This window comes from Apus apus, chromosome 2 (genome assembly GCF_020740795.1).
Source record: "Apus apus isolate bApuApu2 chromosome 2, bApuApu2.pri.cur, whole genome shotgun sequence".
Classification (NCBI taxonomy): Eukaryota; Metazoa; Chordata; class Aves; order Apodiformes; family Apodidae; genus Apus; species Apus apus.
Window position 1 is genome coordinate 19,650,245 of NC_067283.1, and position 21,814 is coordinate 19,672,058.

At 36.2% G+C, this 21,814-nt stretch overlaps 1 protein-coding gene across 4 annotated transcripts in view; it reads left to right on the forward strand.

Annotated features, from left to right (window-relative positions):
* The window catches only part of NEBL (nebulette), a 251,878-nt gene that overhangs the window by 139,593 nt on the left and 90,471 nt on the right, over positions 1 to 21,814 (forward strand). The window contains exons 1-2 of one of the 4 annotated variants that reach the window (XM_051610331.1): positions 18,938 to 19,011; positions 19,108 to 19,179. The exons of the other annotated variants lie outside the window; for them this stretch is intronic. Coding sequence (XP_051466291.1) covers positions 18,943 to 19,011; positions 19,108 to 19,179 — 141 coding nt within the window. The 5' untranslated portion in view covers positions 18,938 to 18,942. Of the gene's footprint in view, positions 1 to 18,937; positions 19,012 to 19,107; positions 19,180 to 21,814 lie in introns of those variants that run through there. 4 annotated transcript variants of the gene reach the window in all.

The window sequence follows — 21,814 nt, forward strand, 5'->3', positions numbered from 1 at the left end:
TCAAGGACACGCATAAAATGCTGAGAAGGCAGAGGGCTCACAGTCATTTTGTTCCATGCTTTTTTTTTTTTTTTTTTTTAATTTCCATTGACTTTATAGAAGTTTAGAAATGTAAAATGAGAGTAAGTTGGGAAAAATATATTTCCAATCCAAAGGAGAGTTAAGACAATAAATTAAAAAAAGATCCCAAATGGGGAGCCCCACAAATGGACTTTGTATTCCGGGATGTTTTGAATACAGCTATAACTTTGAATTTCATGTGCTGCTGGCCAGAAATAATGTACTGGAAAAGAGGAAGTGCAATCCTGTGCTCAAGGACTGGAATATGTTTGCTGGTCTTTGGTAGAATTTTCTGTGTCCTTGGACAACTCACAGTCTTCCTAGATGTGGAAAAAAATGCTATCTAATGCAGATTCTGCCATTCACATCTAAGAGGAGTTGGCATTTTATGACGAGGGATGCTATAGAAATGTAAACAAATTATTATGCTTTCATGTGTGTACTTAGCAGAACCCAAATTCTGCAACACAACCACAGCGTATAGAAGATAAACAGTGATGGAATTCAGGACTTGATAAAGGCTCACATAAACTTGTATTTAGAATGTAAGCTGTTCAGGGGAGAGGAAGTTTGGCAGCTCTTCGGGGATAGTGCAGTGAAGACCTAATTGCAGACCAGAACCACTCACCAATGCCTCAATAAAATCTGGAAGCATAGTTTGAAGTTCAGCCAGATAGTATGATATCAATTAAGAAGAATATAAACGTAATTAGAGAAATGGGGGTGCCAAAGTAGAAAAATTAAACATATCCAGACATAATGTGGTGATCCAGTGACTCTGAAGTATTCTTGTTTCATAGCTTTCAGACTTGATTTTTTTTTAATGGACAGAAAGTAAAAGGAGAGTACTTAATGAAAGATTCAGAGAGGAAGCAGGGAGAGAGAGCTGGAGGAAGACAAAAGCCATTGGGGTAGAATTAGATTAATGTGACACTGGTTTCTTCCTGTCCTAGTGCTGTGTTTGTGCATAGTAATAGCACGTACCCAGGAAGTACTCAATGTGGCCAGAAGTACAATCTTAATTTTCTTTGTTTAAATTGAGAACAAGCATGTTGTTAACAAGAGAAGGTACCTTCAGGGGTTCATTTTGGTTAAGAGTGCAGTGTGATAAATTAAATACCCCTAAATCACAGTGTCAGTCTTACCTTGTTATATTTTAATATACCCAGTGATGACAAGGTTTACTTTTGGCCCCTCCAGGATTTCAATGTGATTTACTAAAAGACCTTGATGGAAGTCACAGTACTTGCCAATATTTTATTTTAATTGGAAATAATGATGGTCAGCCAAAACAACATGTATTGCTGTTGGATATACTGGTTTATGTATGAATAGATTATAGCCATCGTGTCTGTAATTCAATAAGAACTGAAGACAAATGCTCATTTAATTTATTTTTTTGTTTGTTTGTTTTACTGGATATAAAGTAATACAATTTGTTAAATAGTATGTTTGTTCAAAGCAATGATAAGCAACTTCTCTTCTAAAATCAACACTACACACAAAAGCATTATAGCTCTTCAGTAAATGATGGCTCCATACCTTTTCTATATAAAAAACTATTGGTAGTTTGTGATTTCTCATTTTCAGTCTAGTTTTGCTACACACAGTTGTTTCCGTATCTGGTAACTTTCCCTTCTTTCATAGTGTGAAGAGTTTCTCCAAGTACAGTAGCTTTTCAACAGTTCTTTGCAGGGAGTTCAAAAGTGAACTCCAAGGCACAGGTTTTGCTGTTAGACCTTATGGAGCTGTTTGTTGCATTGTTTGTCCAGTACTTTCTATTCAAAATGCTTACTTTTGACTAACTTTGCTAATGGGTATTGAAAACTTCCATGCCAGTTATCATCCTGGAACAGCTCTTCCAAAGGCTAAGGAAAATATATATTGTTTTCCTTACGTTTAAAAGTTTATCTGTTCTTTTTTTTTTTCTTTCTTTGAAAGGCTTAATTTCATTTTCTGTTATATTTGCTAGTGTTGTAAAAAATAATTAAATTGAGGCAAGAGAGGATGGTGATTTATAGGTTGGATGTTTGTCTACTTACCTCTCTCTAATTTGCTTTATTATTATACAGTGGCTAGAATTTGTGATCTGATGACTAGTCACAATTGCTGCTGAATGTTGGGCTGCTGCATATTGGACCAAGCTGAAGTATCTGAAATAGAGAATTTCTCCCTTCTATATTGTCAGTGCCTTGACAGTCTACAGGCTGTAGGTAATTCCTGTGGAAAGGAGACAGAAACCAAACTTGTGGTAAGATGTAAAGAGATGATTGAAGAAAGCTGAGGAGGAAGAGCATTGAAATTGTGATTATCTTTTTCCTGTGGGTATGGAGGAAAGTAGGACAATCTGGACAAGGCAACTAAGACAAATCAGTTTGGAAAGAACTATTAGTGTTTGGGGAGAGATATAGCAGAAATGTTAATTTTGACAGGGAACTATTTTGAGCCCGGCAGGACTGGCAGGCTGAGATGTGTGGCAAAGGACAGGACAGTCTATTCTTGGCTTGTCAGCTCAGATGGCAGAGATCTGTATAATGAGTTTAAGTGCTGCAACCTGGGTACAGAATACATGAGAGTTCATACAGTGGCATCTAATAGAACTCCTACTTTCTCAGTTTTTTGTGAAATTAAACTAGAAAGCTACATAAAAAATAATGTAGAAAACATTCTTGTGAATGCAGTATCAAACACTTGTAAGATTAGGTAGAAAATGACAAATTTCTCTTTGTCTTAGTATCCTCAGTAAAGACAATACATATGGTGGTGTAATCCTAGATTACATAAAACAATATTTTTCTGTCTAATATTTTAATATTTATAATAATCTAGATACTGTATTTTCTGCATTTTCATTGTCAAACACTTATCACCCCATGATTATGTGTCCAAGAATGACCTTCAATTATAAATATGAAACATGAAATTTATTCCAGCTTCTGACACATCTTGTCTTCTCTTAGCACATCAGACTTATCAGTCATGAAGTTCCTACTCTTGGCCCATAATTGTTCCTGTGACTCCTTACCTGGGAGACCGTTTTTTCTTAATTATTTTTATGATGAACTGATTTAAAAGTTGACCTAGAGCTTTTTAAGTTCTTCACAATGTGTGAGTTTTCTGGGGAAGTGTTTTCACACTGCTTTTGTGAAGGATTTTTTTTGTGTGCTGCAAGTAGAGCTCTCATCTGAGGAGTGACAATATAAAACTGACATCTTGAGATTGAACACATCTGCTTTTTGTGCACTCACAATCATCTGTGGATTTAATTTGAAAATGAATGTTCACTGCTTTGTATCTTTCTTGGTGGTGTTGACTCTGTTTTATGAAGTAGAAAATTATGAACTCAGATGTGCTCCATAGAGTATGTTTTCATAACATAGCCTGCTCTGGTCATGGTCATACATTCTTTTTAGGAATAGTTGTCATATTTATATGCCAGCCATTTATATGTATGTTCGGAACAGTCTGCAAAAGGTCATTGACCAGAAAACAATGGAATTAAAACTTCCCTGGTTGACTTCGCACTGGAGCATATTTAGTATATAAAGAAATATTAAAGATCACAGAATCATAGAAAGCTCATTCACACTCTCACAGGCCCTAAGAGAGTGTCCTCCAGGTCAGATAAAAGGCAACTTGCACGTGTCACCAGTGGAAGGGAGGGTAGCAGTGGGAGAGGAATGGGGGTGATGCAGGAACAGATGAGGCTAGCCTGTGGGAGCACTGCGCAGTTTTCACTGTGGCCATCTTAATCTTGGCAGTTTTATGAGAGCTGACCTTTCTTTCCCTTCACCCTTCTTTGTCATAGAAACCCTGTATTAGTGCAAAAAATGTGCTCATCATATTGCCAGTGCGACATGTTTGACCAGCTCTGATTTTCCCAGTATGATGGGATGCACAGTATGTTTTCCCTCTAGGTGGTCTCACTGAAATTACCTCTGAACTGGTGTATGGAGTAATGCTGTCTGAGAAAGGGCAGGTATGGCATAGCCCAAGAGTTATGTTCAGACTAATGGACTTGGGGAGGGGAAACATGAAGTGGGTGATTCCTGAGGTTCATTCAATCTGCCTGGGAGGAACGTGGTGTTTAGGGTATCTGAAGATGGAGTTAGAGGAAGTGTAACAGTCACTCTGACATCTTTAATTGCTTTCATACTGTGTCCTGTGCGAAGCTGAGTATGTGGCAGCAGTCTTCAGAAAATAAGATCAGGCTGCAGGATTTAAGTAAAAACAGTTTTTAACTGCACTACACAATACAAGAACATGTTATTGAAAGTATCAAACAGTGCTGTATTTTCACAAATGTTTTCAGCTTTAGATTTTGGAAGAAGAGTGGATATTCTGTGCTGCCAGGTTTTCCTTCTGTTTGTTTCCTCCATAAATCTGAAACGATAGTGGGGCTTTATGCAGCCAACCACTGCTGGTGAATGGAGTTTGGAAAAAAGGAGAAGTCACAGTGGTATGGAGGAAATCATGTGGCTACAGCTATCTCTAGGAAAAATAAACATTCTTTTTACCACTTCCCCACAAAAATGTTTTTGTATCTGGAAAAAAATATGGAGCTAAGGTGAATAGAATACTGAAAGGAATTAACATCTATACACAAAAGACATTGCCTTGTGTAAATACAGCGTTTAACAAAGCATTTCACCTGTGAGGAAGAACCTATTCTTATAGATGAATTCCGGAATTAAAACAAGTCCATGGAAGGGAATGTAACAATATGTTTGAAAATTGCTTTTAAGTTAAATTTCTTACTGTACTGTGACAGTCTAAAAATATTGAAAATAATGTGTGGAAGGTAAAAAGAAAAAGAATACCTAAACTTACTGAAACAAAAGTTTAAGTAGTGTATGACAGAGCTCAGGACTGTGCCTGGCTAGGAAATAAGTTCTTTTCTGGGTTTTTGTATCTGTGCATATATTTTAAATTTTATTTATTTATATTTTTCGTGTGTGCAACGTTTTGTTTGCCATCCACAGTCATTCTTGTCTTAAACTGACTTTATTTTATATTTTTCCAGCTGAGTTTCAAGAGTAGAGGTGCAAAGAGACATTTTCAAAATCACAAGGCTGAAGCATGAGAGGCATGTTATTTCAGCTTACCATATGAAAGACACACTCACAAGACAAAGATGCTCCTTAAAAATATGTATTGCTGTAGCTGTTGCCAGCTTCTGATTCAGCAATGACATGAGTATGTCTCTCCAAGTGGAGCATTTTTTCCAATAGCATAGCATTCTGAATGAATTTTTGATGAAAGACTGAGCAGGAGTCGTCAATATTCACTCAGAACAAAAGAATAGCTTTACTAATGTCAACACTCACTCTGTTTTTCTCTTTATTCCAAACACCGTCCATCATTCTGAACACTCATTCCACTGGACTGCCCAGCGTAAATGCAGAACAAATTCTTCATGCTGATATGTTTTGAACAAACCCTTGTCAGTTATTTAAAAAAGCAGTGCGGTGTATTATTTTATTATTATTATTATTATTATTATTATTATTATTATTATTATTATTATTATTATTATTATTATTATTATTATTATTATTATTATTATTATTATTATTATTATTATATGACAGATTAGGATGCCTAGGTGTCCTGAAAGGAGGTGAAGGGAAACAGAGAAACTATGTGGAAGAACACAGGGCTGTCCAATTAAAACCAGCATATACATTTTCTTTGGTTCTTCAAACGAGTAACATAGAGGAAGAAATTTCTGCATCTGGATGAATCTTAAATACTGACAGTATTTGGTATGCTTTGGATCGAAACCTGGCACACTTTGGATCAAAACCTATACAATCATTTTCATAATGAGCAAATACATGATAACCTTTTGTTGTTTGTGGGGTTTGTTCTTTTTTTTTTTTTCTTTTTTTTTCTTTTTTTTCTTTGAATCAAGACAACCCATGTTTCGGTATAAAACAGGCGATAGAAGAACATTGTTCTGTTCCATTATTTTTTTTTCCCCATGGGTGGAGAATAAAGGAATTGACTTTTCCTACCAATGAGTACATTTACTATCTTTGCAGGGTATAATCTGAAATTCAGAGTGCAATAAGCTAAGCCATACTGTGGATAATGCATCCTGTAAAAGAAGGAAATGTGGGTTTTAGTTGTAAACTGAGGCTTATTTAATGAGCTCATCTTCTATTTATACCTAATTGGTTTTAAAGTTTAGCTAACTTTAGTCTTTTTTTCCAAGCTCTCCCCAGCTTCAAAGAAATGAAAACAAACCCAGTTTTGGCCTCTGGAATACCTATATTTATTGCATTGGTAATCAATATGTATAAGCTACTGTATCTGTCTTTACAGTTTTCCTGAAACATCTCATCTTAAGGAGTTCTGAAAATACAAATTATTTGATAGAGATTTCATCAGTTTCTTGTCTCCAATGCCTTTGATAAATGGACTAAATTGTATCAAATTGGTACTTTCTGAACTTAAAACTTTCTGAAGTCTTGTTGTCTTCAGGCTATTGTGATCTAAGCACGAGCTCTTTCAAAGCTTGCATGAAGTTAACTTGTAAATGTTGAGAATTCTTTTTCACAGATAAGATTATTTGTAATGAATTATTGAAAGCACTTATCTTCAAATCAGGATAGTCTATGAAAGAGGTCAGATAATGTCAAACTAGGTGCTGAATGTGTGCTAAACTTTAATATTAACAATATCTTTGCATTGGACAAGTAAACATTCATGCTTTTGACTAAAACAGAGATATTGAAACAGAAAACAAGTGAGCTATTGATTCTTCAAATGTAATGATGCAGATGTGCAGCCAATTATGCTGTTTTACATTACTTGTGAATATGGTGAGTGTTGAGCATCTATAGTATTTTTTTGTTGTGGATTCTGCCATTTTCATATGGATTCCGCCATTTCCAGACATCAGAACTGTAAATGGAAGAGAATTTTTCATATATTTGTTTTTAGACAGGAACCTGAATTGGCAGAACTGGACCCGTAGGGGTTACTTTTGTGTGGTCCTTATTAATGGAAAGATAATGGCTATCTACATGAGATGAAAGCTGTTGCCGTTGGGTTTTTTTTTTTAGAGCATAGAGTGTGTTTATTTTTAAGCACTCTTTTCTTTCTTTTGTGGCTGGAATACAAGGGATAAGTAGGAGATTAAAGTACATCGCTAGTTTCAGTCTCCAGCAGAATGAATGAGAGTTTGTAGCAGACAGAAAATCTATGAGGAATGTCCACATTCTTGCATTGTCTGCGTTTTACACTAGAGGCAACGAATCCCAGCACAAATTCTGCTTTTCGAATGAAAACAAGCAGCAAAGACTTGTAGACTTGAGCAGGAAGTAGAGGCAAACCAATTTTTATGTAATAAAACTTGAGTTTGATTAAATTGGACAAATTGCAGAGTCGTCTAGGTTTCTACGTTTCAGTTTTTGTAACTGGTTTCTCTACATCTGTAAAGTCATAACTGGGATAAAGATGACATTTTTGCAGATAAAATGCAGATAGAAGCAGCCTTGAAAGAAAAAAGTAATTGAAGATTATGAAGTTAAATTTTAAGATTTTATTTGACTCAAGAAGAGACAGAGAATGTTATCTTTCAAGATTGTTAAACCTGAGTGCAGACAATATTTTTTCTGGTTTACTTATCTTTTTTGAGTCTTATGTTTGTATTTAAGGATATTTTTAACTCTATGAATTCTGTCCTTGAAGTGACCCTAGGCTTCTTAGAAATTGCATCTCAGAAATGAAGGGTTCCTTCCAGCAGAGTATCACTTGTCTGGGTTTGGTCTTGGCAAAATGTTAATTATTTATTCTCTGCTGTAAGATTGCTTAAAGTTTCATGTAAGGCGCTTTCTGTTGTCCTTCCTGAAAGTCACTAAAAACTATGTAAATCTTTAATTTGGCAAATAACTGCTTTTAATTTTAAAATTTTTTATCTAGCAAAGTTCATCAGCACCTATCTTACACTTTTCTAATTCTAGTCACTTAATTTGGCTTTAAATGCTCATAGTCTGAAAAGTGGTATCTCCATCTGCCTCTGTGTCATGATGAACGTATCCAAATATTATTCAGAAAAGCTACTGAGGCTGCTCCAGTGGTCCATCTTTATAAAAATTTTGATATTAAACAGATTCTCTCTGCAGTTACATTGTAAGCTAAAGTCTGGTAATCTGACTTCTTAAATTTGGAAGTTGAAGATTGTGGCATCCACAAAAGATTTGGCTGCTGAGGTGAGACTTGCAGAGAGTATAATCTTCAAAACTCTATCTCATGATGTGTGTGAGCTAAGAGCAAAGTTGGCAGATCTGTCACAGCATTGTGCAGGTGTTCAGCATCCTTCCTCCAAGTGGTCCCTCATCTGCCCGTTGCTTATATCCCATCAGAATACCCCATCTGAAGTCTTTAGATCCAGTTTGGATCCTGCCTCTGCAACTGCTGTGTAGGTGTCACAAGCCCACTCGCTCAGAAACTCAGCTGGGTGTTTATAGAGGGGAAGGCTTATGACTATTTTCCTGTTCAGGTGTGGTGACATTCCTCTAGGAAGTGGTATGTACTACTTCCAGCCCAACAGGTGCTTGAGCCCACAGTCAAGTGGCCTAATCCTGACTGTGATGGGGATCCTGACAGGCATTTGCTAAAGTTATACCATGAGATAGACAAGAATTGAAGGTTTATGGGCAAGAGAAGCATCTCAGGAGTGAGCAGAGTTTTCTAGCTGAGTCCTGTGGTTATCATGGAGTAGGGACAGGGTGGCTGGGTTCTGGCTTCTGCTCCAGAGCTTGTTTATATGTTTAATGATGGTGAAACAATGAGATTAAGATCATTATTAGCCTTACAGCCAATATGAGATTACCATGACTTGTGCTCCAATGTTAACTTTTTACCTCAGTTTGACTTTTAGCTGTAGAAATTTCTAACATCTTAAGAAAACCCCATGGGTAGCATTAGGTGTTAATATCCTAGGATTTAAATATAAGCTTGGGGAAGCTGAGTCTGACATATTTTTAATGTCTATACAGATTGTATTATAGCTGCAACTTCATATTGCAAAAAGATGGTTTAAAAACCAAAAGGAAGTGAAGTGTGTAGTTACTTCTGGAGTGTAGAGTAGCATCCATGTATGTAAGATTAGACACTTCCCCCCCCCGGGGTTTGCAGTTTTGTATTACAGATGATGGTTATTGCATACACTCTTCTAATGAGATTGAGAAGTTTCTTTAGCTGTAGTGTAAAGCTGCCAAAATGCATTTACTGCAGACCCGAAGGCAAATATAATTCTTTCAGAGACAGCCTCAGGCTTTGGAGATTTTTTGCTGAAAGGCAGGCTTAGACTTCCCATGAGATCATCAGAGAGATAAAAAGACTAAAAGCTCTTCAAAGCTAGGCCTTAGGCACTAACATAAGTTAATTCTCTGGTGAGGGGTTATGTATGTAAAAAACTGAATAAATGTTTACAAAAATACAATTTGAATAGAACCATACCCAACTAGACTTGAAGTTAACTTTTTTAATGTCACCTATTATTTTGAATAGAACATAAAAATATCTTCATATAACTTCTATTTAGATTTTAGAAGACAAGGAATGAACATAGTGTTTTCTCTCTCTTTCTGTAATACCAGGTTTCAGAGAGGTTATCTTGCTTGTTTCATGCCAAATAGTTACTACCCATGACTCAACGGACATTTAAATTAATTTGCATATCAAGTAGCTACACTGTTATTCTAACTTTATGCTGTACATTAACCCAGTCGCTTGCTAATTATAATTTAGCAGAAGGTCCTAAATGAAAGACTGCTCTGTGTTCTGTTCTCCTCCCCCTTTTTCCTTTCTTCTTTTAAAAATTATATTAACACTAAAATGTGTTTAACAGCAAAATGTTCTGGGAAAAAACTCATCTTGAATGCTGTTAAGTAGAGTATTGCAAGTTAAGAGTCAGTTTATGCTGGAAAAGACTTAACAGAAATATCACTGAAGAAAGAGCCAGGAAAAATCCTGCTAAGCTCTATGATATCAGCATTAAAGCCATAGGGCTGTGAGTCTAGAAATTTTGATTCATTACAGGCTTGCTTTCTTACTGTGGAGATGCTGCTTTACTTCATGGCTCCTTGTTCTCCACCTTGTAAAACCGAATTATAGGATGATCATGTATCTTCAGGTATATAGCAAAGGGTAGTTCTATAGAGTAGTTATTTATCCTGGTCTGAATTCTCTTTACAACATTCCAGATGGTTGAAGGAGACTTGAGACAGCTTGTTCCCCAAATCACGTCTGCCAAACATCTGTCCGTTCTGTGATTGTCAAGTAGCAGAGTCAGCAGTATAACCTGGAGCAGGTTTTTTGGTCAGGCTTAACTGGAGCTACTCATGACTGTTCTTATTTAAGCCTGACTCCAGCCTACTCCTCAAATGCCTGAGGACAGGGAGAGAACTTGGCTTGCTCTCTATCAAAATATCCTCGATTAAAGGCTCTATCCCTGGATTTAGAAAATGCTTTAAAATGTTATCCACAAGAAGATGTATGAGTACAAAGTAGTTACTTTTCTTTAATGTTATTAACAGCAACAGGCAATCATGTCCAAAGGTGATATTTCAGGATAATTGGTCGCGTACAAAACATTGCTGTATTATTTCTTTTGCCTTCCTCCTCTCAGAAGGAACTTGCTGTGTTATTTCACTTGGTGCAGGTACGAGCCTTCCTTAATTTGAAAAACTGTGATTCAGCATGCTTTTAATGTGGTAGTTTAGATGCAGTGTGTTACATGAAGAGCACTGTAAGGCTAAATTAGTATTATTAATTTATAGGACCTTTTTGTTTTCCTATAGTAAAATATGAGAACTGACATTTAAATAAGTATTATGATGGCATTTTATGGATTGAGAAATATGCTCACATAGAAGTACCAGTATTGAGATAACTGCAAGTTTAAATTCCACTGATACCATTGAAGTTGCTTGTTTTCAATGGTAACCAGGTCCCAGGAATGACTATAAAGTAGCTGGAGCAAGAAATGTCAGTCTTGTGTCCACTACTGTTTTGAAGGAAACAATTCAACTAGAAGTAAGATGGTGCTCTGATGCGAAAGCCAATGTAACTGGTAATGCACAACGTTTTATGTACTTTTTCTTATTTTTTATGAATGATGGAGCAAGGCGAATTAAATTTAAAGGCAAGGCATAATTTGCTAATATCCACACTAAGTCTTTGGGAAATATGTGATCAGCTTGTATTTGCTCCATGTAAAGGAGATTTCCATGGGGCTAAAAAATTTTTAAGCCGCAACTGTTTAGCTAAACTAAGGACAATGACTAAAGTAAAATGTAAAGTTTTATGGAACTTGATTTACAAGACTAAAATAATCAAATCATGAATAATTTTAATCTGCTTCAGATATTCAATTAAAGCCTTTAAAAAGATGATGTACATTTCTCTGAATATAAAAATATGTTACTAAATGCAAGTTGAAGCTTCTAAATTAGGTGCTTGCCACTTCATCAATGATATAAGCAGAAATGTATTTTTCAGTGGATGATGGAAGATGTTTTTATCATCTTGTCACTGTTGTCATGGAAACTTGTGTATATAATTGTTAAACAGAGTGTATGTAAGGATGTAACATTCCTGTGACTTGTTACTGCTAGCTGTTGTATTTTTAGTGTATTTTCTTCAACTCTGTAGTCAATGCTTAAGAACTGGTAAATTGCTCTCCTGAATTACAACTGCCAACTCAATTACAGGATTAGGCTGTCCAGAGAGCTGTTAATATAGGATTTTTTCCTGTAAGGTTCTTTTCAGTACCAGGTTATTAACAGTTGTATTTTCAAATCCATTGTAGCCTAATATAAGCACTTCAAAAATAATATTTATTTTATTCAAGCAGACTATTTTGGCACAACAGTGTTTCCAAAAGAATGAGCTATCCATCAGTCATTATAACTCTCTGTCTTGAAAATTATGGATATTGTCTGAACCTACATTTAATATATTAACTGCTTTGTCTTTGAATACATTGCTAAATGCATAGTACAGCTCTTGTGGGTAGTCTTGTTAACCTGTCATGCATGGAAGCTTGATTATGGCAATCCAGATTCAAACTCAGCTGGACAGAGGGTATGTGTAACTTGTTTTCTTGTTTAAGTCTTATGAAGGGCACAATTCACAAAACAGGAAAAAAAGGAGAATTAGTTTGTTTTTCCAAATGAGGACTATACAAGAATCAGTAATTTGAAACACAATAAGGGTGTTGTTTATTTTACATAATTATGATTTTATTTTTGTCTTTTTGTGTCTGACGACATTTCAAAATACACCTTCTCCATTAATTATTTATGACTTGTACTTATTTGTCTTGATCAAAGTGAAGTTACTTGAATAAATTTTTCATCATTGAACAAGTGACTTCTTTTACTTCAAATGTGTTCGCTAGATTTCTTTTTTTATCCTGACCTGTTTGGTTTAATCTTTTCTGTTTTGGGGAGTTTTCTGAAGAGCATTCTGAAGTTTAAAAGCTATGATTTTAAATAATTGTCAATGAAGAAGTGAGTTCTTATTTTAGCATTAGCTGTCTGAGGCAGTTTGGTGCAAATTTAGCTTACTGGAGAATCAGTAACATGAAATGTTCTAGAACAGGAAAGTTATGAAGTTTTTTTTTTGAAGGTGTGTGTTACATCTGGTATTGTTCCCTCCATAGAGAGTATGACTGAAGTGCCAGTTTTAGGTCTATCAAAATAGAAGAACTGCAGAAATATGAAGAAAAACCTCAACTAAATACAAATAAAATAAACCACTGTGGTTTTACTTTCAAGAAAAATGCATTCATTAAGTAAGTGAGTGTTATAAATTGGTGGATGTAGATAGAACTGAATTTAAATTTATAGGAAAGGTTCAATTTTCTCTTCCTGATCTGGGAGATTCTGTCAATTCAGGCAGCTGAATTCAAAGTATTCCTACAAGAAAAATTCCTTGTAAGCACACATGCGCGGTCTAGATGTCTAAGAAAATGTCTGTGAGGGTCTGTGTCTAAGCCAAATATATCTTTCTGTCATTTCAGATTACAGTAAGATGTATATGGATATAAAGCCACTGAAAAGAGAAAGGGAGTATATTTTGCTTTTTAGGATTTATTGAGGCAAAATAAAACTTGTTTGTTCCTGCCTTTGTACCTTTTACCTACAATCATTGATAATTTTAGCTGTGATTTATAGCAAAGTAATATACAATGAAAATTTTCTGAATCGAAAACTTTGATCTCTCAGGTAAATACTTCTCCATTTGAGGAGTCTTCAGAGAAAAGCCCTAAGTTCTCCGTTCAATCCCTCTTCTGCTGAATGTGATTTTGCTTTTATGGATACCTCACACAGTGACCTAGTCAGCTGGTAAGTTCAGTTTCCAGTCATCCTCTGTAGATCAGCCTTATGCATTCTGAGCCACAAGTTGCAGAGCAGAGGGGTAGCTTGGCTGTGCACTGCTCTCCAGCAGGTACAAGGGATTAGCATGTAGACCACTTGACTACTAGTGTACAGGACAAGTATCAGGGCTCCAGTTTTGTAGGTAATAGGAATAAATACTATTCATTGTAATGGCACTAGTAAGAGGTGGGGAGTGCAGAAGAGTCTCGGTTACGATGTCCCAGGGCTGTTAAGCACTGGTGGACTCCCATATTTCGTTGGACACTTGAGTAAGGGAAGAATGGATTGAACAGGAACAGTTGCAATGCAGTCAAATGTGGATGATTCCTGTCCCAGCTCCTGATGCAGCAATTTGTGAAGAGAGCTGTAGGAGCAGTAGACTTTTCAGGCTTCTGGTTACACTGAAAATATTGCAGGGATGGAAAGAGCAAATTCCCCCATCGTTGAGGATTTAATTTCTTGACAAGTTAGAAAAAGACTAGGCGAAACTGTGTATCCCATTTAGGAAATACCATATTTGAGGGTTAAAAACTATTGTGCAAACATAGGAGGCAATTATGAAGAAAGGAGCAGAGGTTTTGGGTGTTTGGTGGGTTTTTTTTTTATATACTTTAGTATCTGAAAACTTTATCCTGGTTTATTTAAATGTATTGTTGCTGATTACAACTAAGGTTACATCTGCATGGCACAGTCTTGTACCCTGATAAATACTCCCACCTGTGAACGGATTAATTTCTGAGAATAATTAGCTGTGTGGGAAAGAATTTATTAATTCAGGCAGTGCTATGCTGGCATAACTACACTGCTTCTGGCAACTAGATTAGATTGGGTATTATTATGTGAAACTAGTTGTACCATACAGAAATCTTAAATGCTTTGTCATGAAGATCCAGTTGGGTTAGACAATGTCTCCATGAGTATGCGTTTGCAAAAAACATCTGTATTTATTTATTTATTATACAATGAAATTAATTAGGCTTTCTAGGATTCACAAATCAGTATTCTAACATCTTGTTTTATCTTTCAAAATGCCATTGCCACTCTCTGCTTTGCCAAAACCTAAAATAAAATAAATTTCTTTCAATGAAAATCTTAGCTTAGAACCAGGAGCTATTTGCAGATATTGAAGTGTTGTTGACAAATTCAGTGTTCATGATCTGACAGTTACAAGCTTATAGGTAATATTTTTTTTATAAATAGAATGATCTCTTGAATTACTTTTGTTAATGTTAGTTGACATTTCATGTTCAGGGGTGGTTAAGATTGGCAGGCTGGGTTCTCTTTCTTTCTGTTTGTGATCCTGTTGCTGATAGCCCAACTATGAACTTCCTTGTCCAGTGCTGCTAGTAACTTCCAGTCTGATAGATGAGCATTTCTAGAAATTAGAAGTAATTGAATCTCAGTGCTTATGAAAGCTTTTGTGCTTTTGAAAAGAGCCCACCAGATATGTTGTGTTGAGTTAGTTGTTCTTATTTCAGTGATGTGTGTGTCTGTCCAGTGAGAACAGAAAATAACATTTTCAATTCAGGGATGTCTGTGGGTTGATTTTTAGCTCATTGGAAGCTGGACAGTTAAAACACTAATACTCTGCTTCTGCTCTTACTAGTTTTCCAGTCCAGAATTGTAAGGAGCATATTCATAACATGTATATACCTCTCAGTATAATGCTGTTCAGATTTTCCAGCTGAAATGCCTCAGCCCTTAACTTTCAAGCTATATTCAAGTACCCCATGCAGAACTCTGCTAAATATGTTTGAGACTGTGGTGTTTCTGGTACCTTTCTAAGTACTTTTTCTAGGACAGTGTCTGCTGTTCTGTGAAGTGATATAGAAGTCCTTCCAGCTCAACAGTACACGTGACTATGGAAGATTTTAGAAAGCTTTTGGGCATTATGCCAAAAAAAGTCGAACAATATTGTTTGTTCAGTGACAGAACTGAGCGCAACTGCTAAATTGTTATGTGCATCAGGGCCAAAATGAGATTAAGCCTTTTAACTTTCTGGGCTAACATCTCCCAAATGTATTTCTTAAAAGATTGATAAAGGGACAAGGGGATGGTGGGGCTTTGGCCAGATGTGGACACAGCTGTGTGTGATCAAAGCAGGAAAGCTGCACAACTGTGTGCCTGAACCATTCGTGTGCTTGTCCGACCTTGTACTCATGGGGACTCAGGCTCATTATACCCCATGTGTCTTCCCCTTCTGCCTCCTCAGCAGATACACATTTAGACCAATTACTTGAATAATGTTCTGTATAAATAAATAATACATTGGCACAATCAAATGATAGCTTTAAGTGCTGGGAGTTTCAGCTGTCTCCTTTCATTGGATAAACCATATAGCTTGCTTCTAGGAGGCTTGTCTTTATCAAAAGTTTATACAGTGCGAAGGCTGTGTGCTGCAAATACTATGTTTCTGTGAACAATCTAGACAATGTGCAGTTAAATTTGAACTGAGATGAGAACTATCCATGCGGGGTGGCTGGAAGTATCAGTGTGGAGCTATGCAGCAGTCCCTTATAAAAATTTGAATGAGTTCATACTGGGTACTTCCCTGGAGAACCCATTTCTCCCCATTGTGTGTAGTTTAAGATATTTATAATGCAACAATAAAATCTATTTTTTGCCCTGTATGCATACAAATATTATTGCATACTCAGCTTAGCAGTTAGTTACAGTGTTTTCTTAAAATTCTGTACAACTGGATTTTGTTTGATGTGTGTTGTTTCATACCAGAACAAATGACTAAAGTTTATTCTATTCTATACAGTGGAAAATGGTTCAGAAACATCAGTTTGGAGGTTTTGATAAAAATGCAGGTTTTGTAGATGAAAGGTCATCTTTAAGACAATATTCTTCATAATAATTTTGGGAGTGTAAAGCGCAGCAAAAATATCTGTAAACATATACAAACATTTGCTGTGCCAAAATGCCTACTGATCCTAGATTATTTACTGCCTCTTATGGAAGTAACCTAACTTGTTCTTGACCTTCAGACTGCTAATAGAATTGTAATGCACTTCTAAACTGTGCAACTCTTAAATGGTCATAACAAATTATTCTCTGTATGTATTGTATCTGGAAATATTTAATTTTCTGCTTGCTTTAGTGCACAGTGGATATTACCTGACAATATTCAGTGTTTTGAGGAGGATGAAAAAAAAAAAAAGGAGGCAGATTTCTATGTCATATAGTCCTCGCATCTGTTTTGTGAGAATGCCATTTTGAATAACTTGTGTATAGTTAGTTGACACTGTGATATTTTTTTCCCTTTCTCCCTTTTATGCATCGCATGATATTTTTCTTTAATATGGTGAGTTATAGCAGCTGTCTTGCAGTCCCTTTATTATGGAAGTTACATGGGACACAGCATATTTGGACTCCCAGTTACACCTGAACCAGATGGTGTAAAAATGGGAAAAAATTAATTCTGTCAAATCAGTTGAAGATTGTGCTAAGGAGAAAGGAGATATTTTCTATACAGAAACCATTACAGGAAGACCACAATTAATATCTACATTTTGCTGTGTCCAGCAGCTGAAAACCCACCACATTCGATGTAAGCAAGTTAAAAAGCTGGACAGTGCCCTCCTCCCTCCTCTCCCAAGCCTGAACAGTTGGAATTTTGTAATTTTGATCATATTTTCTTTGCGGTGCAAAAAAATAATAAAAGATTTCCCTATATTCAGCAAGCTTTGCAGCTACTAATAGCTCTTCTCTACTCTCTTAAATGTTTTTCAATGTCTCCGCTTAAAAAAATTATTAAATGTAGGAAGGAAAGGGAAATTAACAACACTGGAAGAATATAGTATTTACAATATTAGCACAAAAGTTCCAAAGTGAAGCTTTGGTGCTGCATTTCTATCTGGCACATTTGTAGGTACTCTGTCTTCTTAATGTGTGGTCCTTGAAATAATGCATCACTGTTTAGGAATACTGTTGTTTAGGAATACATTTGCTGTGACCATAATCTTAAAAAATGACCTGTTATTTTGAATACCCATTTTATAAGACTGAACCACTTATTTCCACAAGGATGGAATATCCTGAGCTCCAAAAGTAGTCAGCATAAATTACAGGTGCCTACTACCCTTACCTATGCAAATCAGCCTTCTAGCTTTCAACCTGGACTTTAGCAATGCTCATATATGAAATGGTGAAATGAAAAATCTTGAAGTTTTCTGTATTACTAATGTATAAAGAATTCTGTCTCTTGATTATTACAGACTTGATGCAATTTGTGCCTTTTTTCTTAATATTTTTTTCAAATATTCAGACTTTTACTAAGTCAAATGCTTTATTTTTCCTCTTCTTTGAAGGGTTTATTTTTCTAAGGAAATGGTTTTTTAAAAATAAACTCTAAGGACATTGATTTTGGGCACAAGTACTTAATAGTTTTGAAGAGTTTTTTTAAGAGTACAAATTCCTTATGTCTTTGCCTGACTGCAAAGCTGTGTAGTGGTGAATCACTTCTCTAGATTAAATTCAAAATCATGAGCTCTATATGATGAGAAGTACACAAGATACAGTTTAGAAAGAAAAAGGATGTTAAAATGCTGGTTACTCCAACTGATTGTGTAATACCTCCTTGGTTGTTTTACAGAAACAAACACTGTGACACTATCCTGTGACACTATCCATCAGCACGAGGATATATTTTCGTTACATCGCAGCTGGAGTCAATAACTTCAGACTTAAAAAGGTTGGTTTTGAGACTACAGACCATGACAGTTTTTAACTGTGAAGGCTCATTCATGTTTCTGTAAATACATGTGTACTTGTAGGTTTAGAGATGTGTTTATTTCTGTGTTTGCACACGTTTAACCTTCAGCTGACGTAATATGCAAAGCATTTAAGGAATTTGATATGTTTTGTGGAGCAGGAGAATTTCCTGAAAAATATAGATAAATAAATACACATCTACTGGAAAAAAAGAATAATGTGGTGCTTTTTTTTTTCTTTTCTTTTTCTTTTTTTTTTTTTTAATTCAAAAAGCTCTGTTATTGGACCAATAAATAAAAGCTTGCTATAACTGGTATTTGAGTCAATGATGCCTTGAATCTTAGAACTGGGCAGTTTTCCTATAACCCTAGAGTCAATGTTCCCCTTTTTAGCCTGTTGATTTGACTAAATTATTTATGTTATGAATTAACTGCATCACAGTATTTTAATTAAGTGTGTTCTTAGTAATTTAAAAAATGGCTGACTGGGATAGGCCGTCTAATTATATTTTATCTGTAAGAAAGCATTAGCTCTGCTCTACTGATAGCTAACAAGGCCATCTGCAATGCCTTTCACTTCACTCACACTGAATTGTTCAGATAAAGACTGGTAAGTGCTGCCTAAATAAGGAAGGAGCCTTGGTAGAGTTAAGTGCAGCATTGCTTAAATGAAGCATTGATACCAGGCATGCTGTAGGGTCTGAACCCTTTCCTGCAGCTCTGAACCTTCTTAGAGTTTTCATTGTTGTTTTCTGCAAGGTATAAAAATGCGAGTATCTGTCATTCAGGATCTTAGGGAAGATGAAAGTGAGGATGGGGAAGAAGAAGAAGAAAAGGTGAGTTAAACCCCAATAACTTTGAAAAGAGCTTATTTCCTTCTGTTGTTACCCTTTTAGGACTATAAACCTGCAATGATTACTTTTCTCTTACAGGTCTTCCTCAAGCCTGTTATTGAGGACAGAAATATGGAACTGGCCCGAAAGTGCAGTGAAATGATAAGTGATGTAAGTGATGGTGACTATTTGCTTCCTTACATTTGCATTTCTCTTATCAAGTGGGTTTATATTTATGATACATATTTTTCAGATACATGCACTGCAGCATGTGCCCATCCAAGGCTCAAATATGAAAGCACAGGAAATAACAGAAAAGCACACCCTGTACTTGTACCTTATATTATCAGATGCAGAACACAGGCCAGAGGAAGAAGAATGTTCCAAAAAGTGGGTCTCACTCTGAGGATGCCTCCCATGAGAACACCTTGGCTGATTTCCTCAGGAAATCAGATGAATTTTCAGTGTTACCTGTTGGTCTGTGGTGATAGGTGCTCAAAACTGCTTAGCATATTATTATTGACTTACACTTACAGGAAGAATCCATGAATGCTGAAATGCTAGAATATATTTTAAAATTATTTAGCTAGCAAATTCTTAGTTACTATAGACTTTTAAAACTGTTGATCAGATACAGACATTATATCATCTTAAGAGAAGCTACCAAGATGGGTCCCTGGTAATCTCAAGATACTTTACGAAGTAGTAGAGATTATCAATATTTTCACCAATAGTTATCTAAGTGTTTTCTTTGGCAAAAGAGTGGAATATGGTACAAAAAGTGCCCGTTAACTCATGTGAAGGCCAAAACGAAAATGGACCTGGAGCACATAACCTGACCCCAAATACATTTATTGCCTCCATGCGACTTGTTTCTGAAAGAGTTGCTGTTCTTAAAGGAAAAAGCTCCTTGAAAAATTCTGAAGAAATATTTTCTTTGATATAAAAGGGATTATCACTGTGCTCTGTATCCATTAGAAGTAATACTGGCTGTGGCTGGTAACTAACTGGTAAATGGAGTGGCTCTATTTTCTCTGCTTTTCTGCAGGGCCTTGAAACTTAAGGTGAGTAACAGGCTAGGTTTCTGAACCCTGTAATGTTTCAGGGGAGGAGGCTTTTGCTGAAAACTCGTGATAACGTTTAAGCTGCAAGTGTGTTAGATTTTCCTTGAAATATGTAAAGCATAACGGCAAAGTCTCATTAATGCTTTTGAAGCAGTAGCTATATGTAATGGTGCAGACCAGTTTAATTTCAAAAACACTGTGCTTAAAAGTGGCATCCAATTTTGGAGCCTTATTCAGCCTCTGCTGAAATCAGTAGGTGTTTCTTCATTGCCCAGAATGGAATACATGCATGTATAAAGGGTGAATATTGTTTCCCAGAATATTTGCTATAATTGGAATCTCTTATGACCACTGAAGTCCTTGGTGCTGGTGGGGTGAGTTTCTCACCCTGCACACTTCATTGTGGAGGCAAATAAACTGCAAGGAGTTTGCATTCTTGCCTTTGATTTTTGAATCATTAACATCTAGAACTTTTTTATATTTTTCTAATCCTTTTTAGCATGAATCTTTACACAAACTCATGTTTGTGTGGATGTATGATTGGTGTGTATCTGTATATTTTATCTTATGGGGCTTGAAGTTTGGCCCTAAGATGACCTTGGGACAGCAGCCTGTGTCCTTGCTGAACATGAGACTGGATGATTATCCTTTTGTGCTGGCAGAGCTGTCAGTGCAGCTCCTCCATCAGAATGCAGCGCCACAAGTGCTCATGGCTGAGATACTGAAGTTGCTTTATGCTTGCCCTGCATTCTTTGCAGGGTTACTTTACTTTGGCAATATGGTTTTTAAAAAGTGTTGCAATGGCAGCCCTTGGTGCATGTTAAGCTGTCTGCCTTGAACTGTACGTAAGAGAAGTTCTGAAGTGTTTATGTGCTCTGGTTCTTGAGGAAATCCCCATTTTCATTTGAGGTTGGCAGATGTTTGTTCTGTGGCTGTGATACCCCCTGCATATTTCTCCCTAAAGTATTTTAATTTAATCTCTGTCCATTGTGCATTCTATTTCACATATGTTTTCAAAACTGTCATGTGTATTTGATTTATCTTTTCCAGGCCTTTTCTCTTCAGTATTGAAATGTAGCCTGTCCATTTGTTTGTATTACTTACATTTTGGTAAATTTTAATCTCTTCTTTGTTTTGATTGTGTGGTATGATGTTGTGAATACTGATATAAGCAGAAAGGGTAATTATTATACAAATAAAATGATAATTGACCAAACTACCGTAATAAGCAGACACTCCGCTTCTCAAGATTCTGCTGAATTTTGGTAACATGTGCTACCAGTCCTTCTTTTCCGCTGCAGCAAAAAGTGTATTGCTTGCTATTTGACTGTCCTTGTATGGAGTCCCAACTTTGCTTTAACATGTCTCGTTATTGTAAAGCAAGGGTCGAGGAGACCTAGAGTCAAGGGCAGAAACTGAGTGTCTTCTGACTGGTATCAGTAGGTGTGGAGGGTGGAGCTGTTCCTCTGGGCTCACCATTACTGGTCACAGCCTCTAACTCAGGAGGGCTTTGAGGTCCAAACAGCTGGAGACTAGTAAAATAACTGTGGGGCATGGTAGTGAATGGTTGCCCTATTCTCATACTCTTTAGGTTTCTGTGGCCACACAGAGAGAATTTTATATTAGATGGATCTGTGGTCTGACACAGCCTTTGGTCTTATGAGTGATTATAAATGAGGAAGTTTAGGGTTGGAAAGGAAATTCTTAGTGGCAAAAAAGTTCCCTTTTAGTCTAGTATAAGA